At 54.9% G+C, this 6,749-nt stretch overlaps 1 protein-coding gene across 1 annotated transcript; it reads right to left on the bottom strand.

The window, feature by feature from the left end:
* Window positions 1-3,144: 3,144 nt before the first annotated feature.
* Ddit4 (DNA damage inducible transcript 4) lies at window positions 3,145-5,323 on the bottom strand. Its single transcript, XM_004623985.2, has 3 exons — window positions 5,090-5,323; window positions 4,709-4,965; window positions 3,145-4,447 (listed from the first exon to the last, which is right to left on the bottom strand). The coding sequence occupies exons 2-3, from the start codon at window positions 4,902-4,904 to the stop codon at window positions 3,954-3,956; spliced, it is 690 nt and encodes a 229-aa protein (XP_004624042.1). The 5' UTR covers window positions 4,905-4,965; window positions 5,090-5,323; the 3' UTR covers window positions 3,145-3,953.
* Between the last annotated feature and the right edge of the window lie 1,426 nt (window positions 5,324-6,749).

Raw genomic sequence — 6,749 nt, 5'->3', positions numbered from 1 at the left:
GGCCACACACACACACACACAAATAAATAAAATTTAAACAAACAAACAAAAAAAAAAGATTGAAAAGCCAGCCTTGAATACATAGCAAGACCTTATCTCAAGAAACCAAAACTTAAAAAATAAAAAGTTCAAGGCCAGCCTGGGGAATTCAGTGAGACCATGCCTCAAAATAAAAAAAAGATCTGGGGGAGTAGCTCAGTGTGGTGTCCCTAGGCTGGCTACCTGGCACCTCAAAAAAACAATTAATTTTTCCAAATTGGGCTGGAGATGCAGCACAGTGGAAGGGCACTTGCCGACCATACCTGAAGCCCTGGATTCTGTCCAGTATCACAAACACAAAATCAAAAATTCAGGTTTAGTGAAGTATAATTACATTCTCAGTGAAACCCAGCAGTACTAAGTATGCGGTTCAGTTACTGTCTTCGACCTACTCTACGTGTTCAGACATTTGGGGAGTTGGGGGGGAACTGACTGGTGCCCTTTGTCACTTCCCATCTCATGACCCACGGTTTTGCTGTTCATGTGCATGTGAGACTGTGCCTTTTTCTTTTCTTCCTATCCTGAGGATTGAACCTAGTGACTTCACACAGGTGGAGACTCCTCAGCTGTCTCTACCAGGACACAGCTGGGCTGGTGACCTGCTTTCTACTTCCTGATTCCTTTGTGGAGAGCTCAGTTTTAGGAGAAGGATAGCACCCCAGAATGAGCGACTGCCTGGGCCTGGTTCTGTAGCCCACGCTGCCTCAGCCTACAGCCAGGTACCTCAGCAGCCCAGGTGCTGCCAGCAGGGCAAGCAAACTGAGTTGATCCAGGGGGCAGCTGCTGGGGCACCTGACAGGCCTGGGGATTAGAGGAAGGCCAGGGAGAGGGCAGCTGCCCTTCGCAGCTCAGCCTGCAGACCTGAGGTGGAACAAAGGGAGCCTTCAGCACAACCCATAGCTGATGCCAGACTCAGAATATGCTTTATTTTTATTTCATCACTATTGTCCTTATTTTCTTTGAAACAGGGTCTCACTATGTAGTTTAAGCTAGCCTTAAACTCACTTAAATGGCCTCTAATTCACCGAAATCCTCCTGCCTCAGCCTCCTGAGTGCTAAGATTGCAGGTGTGTGCCACTATGCCTAGCTTCAGAATACATTTTAGATTTGTGGTTGTCTGAGAATGTTTTCCCAAAGTGGTGGGTTGTTTCCTTTCTTGTTTTTATTCTTTGCAACACTGAGGATTAAACTCACGGCTTTTGCATGGTGCTATACACCAAGCCCCTTATTTACTTTTTTTTTTTCAGTACTGGGGATTGAACTCGGGCGCTTGCCAGGCAGGCACTTATGCCCTTGAGCTATCTCCCCAGGCTTTTACTTTTGTTTTGAGACAGAGTCTCACTAAATTGGTAAGTTACCCAGGCTGGGCTTGAATTTCTAATCTTTCTGCCTCAGCCTCGCAGAGTGCTGGAGTTACAGGTATGTGCCACCAAGCCTAGCTCCATGTTTTGTTTTGGTACAGGGAATCAAACTCACAACCTCACACCTGCCCAGCATTGTGCCACTGAGCTATATCCCCAGCCCTAGCTCCAGGATTTTTTTTAACAAGAATTTATTCAGGTTGGACTGGTGGGATAGCACAGGGTAGAGCATGTGCTTAGCAAGTGAGATGCCCTGGATTTGAGTCTGAGACCAAAAACAATGAATGAAAAAATATATATATATATCAGGATCATAACTGGATGTGCCTGTTATTAGACTGATGACTTGCAAAGACGTCAGAGGAAAGCAAGACCCAAAGGAAGGGGGGCCCGAGAGGGTTCCTGCTAATGCTAAAGTTTGCTTACTGTGCAGCCGGACCCCCACTGCTGAGGCCATCCCAAAAGGAATGGAGTGTGCCCAGCTGCCTCCAGGCTCAAAGGGGAGTTACTGAGCCATCCAGTGCCTGCCTCCACAGAGCCACAAGACTCTGGAGGCAAACTGGTGTTTTCTTTTCTCCTCTTTTGGGACTAGGAAAGTAGGGTCAGGGAGCACTAGCACAGATCTCAGTCATAAGGGCCTGGCCTGGCTCACTCCCAGCCCCAAATCCAACAGGGCTTAGGCCTCTGCTAATCTGTAAACCAGGCCAAACCCATGCGCCTGCACCCTCACTGGGTGGCTGACGGGATGCGAATCAGGGCTTTCCTAAAACTAACCTCCAGGCACCTTCTTCATGGCCAGCCCTGTCCATTCAAGGAACTGACCCAAGTTTGTTCACTTTGGGAAATAAGTCCTGCAATTCTACCAAAGGGAAATGGCTCCCCTGTCTTCCCAAAGTGAGGCCCCACACAGAATCTCAGATGGGAGTGCAGATTTCTAGGGCCTTGCTTTCCACTCAGGCTGGGGGATCTGTTTTTAGTCAGGCTCCAAGGAATATGATTCCCCAGTTTGGTGGAAGAACCAGTGCTTTATGGTCATGGGCAAACAGGGCCTGTCTGGGACCAGGAACAGAAACAAAGGAGATAACAACTCTCCAAAGGCCAGCTGGTGTGGGTGGACCCACAAGTCAAGGGAGGGAGCTGTGGGAAGGGCTGGCCTTCATCTGGCCCAACTCCAACTTCTGCTATAAGGAAACTGGGCCCAGGGTCACCCAGGGCATCTCCTGTAATTGTGTGTGCTGGGGGTTCTGCACCTGCCAGGGCCACACCCCCTCTAGAGGCAGGTCACACCCCTCTGAGCCTCCTTCTTTTGTCTAGGGAGATCTTCTTTCCAAACTCACACTTTTGCTCCAGAGATCTTATTTGTGATTTCCACCACTGGACCAAACAGAAGTGTGTGTGTGTGTGTGTGTGTGTGTGTGTGTGTGTGTGACTTTTTTCTCAGGAGGAAAAGACCAAACCTCTCCCAGGCCTTAGGAGCTTAGCTTGGACAGGCAGACAGCTCTCCCCAGAGATCCTGGCTCAAAGGGAGGCCCGACTCACCCAGCCCAGGTGCTTTTCAGTACAATCTCCTGGTGGCTTCGGCCAAGGAAGCCAGGGTGCCTGGCACAGTCCACATACCTGTTGCCAGGCTGGCAGGCAGTCTTGGAATATGCCCTGGGGAACACAGGTGGACCCCAGAAGTGCAATGAAACCAGCACCCATCCCCCACCCTTCCTTTTCATTTCAGGCACTCAGGAGACACAACTGTTTTAACAAACATGTTTATTAGAAAAGTAAAAAATATTGCATAGGTCTTAATACTTGAACATCAAGTGTATTTATGAACAGTGAGTATCTTCATGTAAACAACAGTTCTAAATGGAAGACCCGGATGGCACTCCTTTGGGGAGGGGATTCCAGCCCCCAGCCCCACTGGCCCTTCCCCTCACAGTTCAGTTCTGCGGGATGGGGAACAGGTTTGGACGCAGCTCTCAGATGTAGTTTGTCTTTGAGTGTCAAAGATCCCAAGGGACCCTAACACCCACCCCTTTTGACTCTTACATTCATGTGTCTGTAAGACAGCTGCCTAGAACAGGTCAGTAGTGAAGCTCCGATCCGAAAAACAAGACAGGAAACAAACAACAAACACACTTGGTCCCTCCAGACTGGGATACACAAACCAACTCTAAGGCCTCCCCCCTCCCTCCTGGCAGCTACCAGAAGCACAAACGCAACCCAGCTGTCCTCCTAGCTGTCGCACCACTGTCGTCATACTGTCAGGAATAATAAAAATAAGGTACATGCTACATACACATCCAGCCAGAAGCCGGGGGGCCCCTAAGCCTTTGTTTCATGCTACAGTACTGAGGGGCATGCGCCCCAACAGGGACCCACCTGCACACAACTCAGTGAGCTTCCTAGGAAAACACTATGCTCCCCCACTGCGACCTCCTCCACGGGGGGCTATTGTCAGTTTTCTAACACAGGCATCAGTACCTTGGCCCTGGCCTGCCAAGTCTCCACCCCAAAAGTCCACTGTCTGCCATGAGGGCTGTGCGGCCCACGGCCCGGAGCTCAACACTCCTCGATGAGCAGCTGCTCAGAGCTGTACAGCTTCTTCTTGATGACTCTGAAGCCAGTCCCCAGCGTTAGGGACTGACTGAAGCCAGGGACGAAGGGAGAGTTGGCCGAGCTGAACAGCCCCTGGATCTTGGGCCACAGGCGAGAGTCCAGGCGCAGCACCAAGGTCAGCTGGAAGGTGGGCACCAGGCTGGGGTCGAGGGCCAGCTGGCCCACGCTGTGACAGCTCTTGCCCTGCTCCACGCAGACGTCAAGCAGCGCCCCCCGCAGGCCGCACGGCTCGCTGTATGCCAGGCGCAGCAGTTCTTTGCCCACCTGGCTCACCAGCTGGGCTGGCATCAGCAGGCGCGCGGGACGGCGTGAGCCCAGTCGTGCCTGGGACAGGCTCTCCTGGAGCAGCTGCATGAGGCTGGCACACAGGTGCTCATCCTCGGGGTCGCTGAGCAGCTCGAAGTCGGGCAGTGACACCCCATCCAAATAGGCCGAGTCTGGAAGGAGGGCACACGGGGAGGGGTATTAGAACAGCCTCCACTGGAGCTCCACAGGAGGGGGAGGTGCTGTGCGCTAAGAACTGAGGTTCCGTGCCTCAGTTTCCACCTCACGCTCGCACCCTCTACTCCAATCCCCTCGCCCCCGGGCAATCTAGGTTTTATGGCGAAGGAAGCCAAGTGGTCCGACCCCTTCTCGTACTGTGCCTCCTGCCTCCTCCGCCCCTGAAGCTGCGTTCGGATCTCGCCCACAGTCCTCACCTTCCTCCGGCCCGAAGCCGCTGTTGCTGCTGTCCAGAGATTCGCAGTCCGAGCTCTCCAGGCTCGCGCAGCGGTCCAGCCCCTCCTCCCGGGCCGCCGACCCCCAGGCCGAGCGCGGCGGCCGATCCGGGGTAGGTGTTCGGGACGAGGATGAAGAGGAGGCGGCCGAAGAGAAGCGGTCCCAAAGGTTAGGCATGGTGAGGTCGGAAGCCAGGACGTTCGTTGATGATCTCAAGGGTGCCGGAGCGCAGAAACCGCTGAAAGACAAGAGGGACAAGGACCGGGCGTCAGTCTAGAAGGTGGACAAAACCGCGAGCGCTAGGACCCGTACAGCCCAGGCCACCCCATGCAGAGAGCTGCGCGTACGCAAGGGACGCTCACCAGCTAGCACGGTCAGCGAGAACTGCTGGGACAAGTGAATCCGGCCGCTTGAATGGGTGCGCGAACTAGTGCCAACCACGGAGCTCTGCCCAGACCTGTCCCTCTCAGCCTCTCGCACCTCCCCCTTGGCCTGCTGCGATCCCTAGCACCAGCGCACAGCAGCCTATAAGGACTAGCGCGCCGAGGCCACGCCCCCTCAGCCCCCAGGCCCAATCCAGACCCGGGAGTGTGGCCCACTTCGCCCAATGAGCTCCAAGCGCACGTTCGCAACGTTCTCTCCTGCCCGGCGACAGAGGCCTGGCCCCACCTCCACGGAGCCCCAGAACGCTCGGGGCAGAACCCTAAGCCGCAGCCACTCCCCCTTTCTGGAAGGGATCGGTGGCTACTGCAGCTGCCAAGGTCCCGGAGGGCGCTCGCGGCAGGGGAGGATCAAGGAAAGACTTGTTTATTATAGGGTCGCGTTGCTGGGGGAGGGATTCAGTGGGTGTCCGCTCTGGCTGGGGAGGCTGGAGAACTTGAGGGTCGGAGGGGAGGGAGGGTACTGACTTCCAGTGATTGCCATCCCGAGGGCCAAGGGCGCAGCTGGGCGCTCGATAGGATGCCCGTGGCATTGCGGGGGCATTGTTGACCCCGCCGGCCCTGCGCTCTGCGCTGTTCCTTCCTGGTGAGGGCCGGGCTGTAGGAGCGGGACCTGAGGCCTGCCCAATTGCAGCCTGCCTGCGCCTGGGTCCAGGTCCGCTGGACCTGTTACTCCGAACCCCGGGGGATGGATTCTCGGGATCTCTGTCCCCTTCCCCCACAAGCCCGGTGCCTGAGCTCCATCCGAACGGATACCCCACCTGTTTCCCGGGAGAGGCCTGGTTAGAGCCTGAGAGGTGCTCACAGCCCCGGCTTCTCGCGTCTGAGAACCTGCACCCAGGTCCGCCCGGCCCAGAGCGCCACCCACTGGCCCCGGGGACCGTTGCTCGCACCCCGCTTAGAACGGGGCGCCCTCCGGATCCTAAACCCTTCCCCCGGCTCTTGTGTGAAGGCCCCAGAGCCTCGGGACCGAGGGTCGAGATCTCCGTAACAGCCGGGTAGTGCAATGGCCGGTGCGGGTTTCGTCATTCAGGCGGGGCCACAGGAAATCTGGCCTGGCAGCGGTGTTGCAGGACTGATAGTAGTTGCCGAGGGTGGGAGGAGATTCGGATTGATGCGACCTTTATTTCTAAAAAGGGTTATCAGTCTAGGACACAGGGACCCTGATGGAAGAGAGAACCAAACTTACATCAGACACTTGGCCCTGTGGGCAGAAGCCAAATCAGATCAGACAGGCGAGCCTCCCCCCACCCCCAGGGCAGGCTTGCACATGACATATGACAACTTGCCAGAAAAGTCAGGCCACTGCCATTTCTAGTCCTACATTCCCTTTCCAAATTTTTTAAAGACCAATCTACAGATCAACAGGGCAAATGAAGAATTGGAACTGGAAAGGGCCAAATTCAAGCCCTGTACCCCCGCTCCCATTTTATAGGAGGCTGAACTAGTTCTGGGGATGAATTTACATCCCTCCCCGCAGTTTGGGAATTCAATTAGGAAACATCTTTAGGAAAGTCACAGAATAGAATACTGCTAGCCCCAGGGCCTGCAAGGCCCTACAGAGGCCTTTTCTGCCCATTCT

This window comes from Octodon degus, unplaced genomic scaffold (genome assembly GCF_000260255.1).
Source record: "Octodon degus isolate 3935 unplaced genomic scaffold, OctDeg1.0 scaffold00005, whole genome shotgun sequence".
NCBI lineage: Eukaryota > Metazoa > Chordata > Mammalia > Rodentia > Octodontidae > Octodon > Octodon degus.
Note: the sequence above shows the minus strand (reverse complement) of the source record. Positions and strands in the feature narration are given on the sequence as shown.

Coding starts and splice junctions, on each gene's coding strand:
- Ddit4 (XM_004623985.2), bottom strand. CDS start 4,904: ATGCCTAACCTTTGGGACCGCTTCTCTTCGGCCGCCTCCTCTTCATCC. Junction 4,448..4,708: donor CGGCTTCGGGCCGGAGGAAG/GTGAGGACTGTG, acceptor CCCTCCTTCCAG/ACTCGGCCTATTTGGATGGG.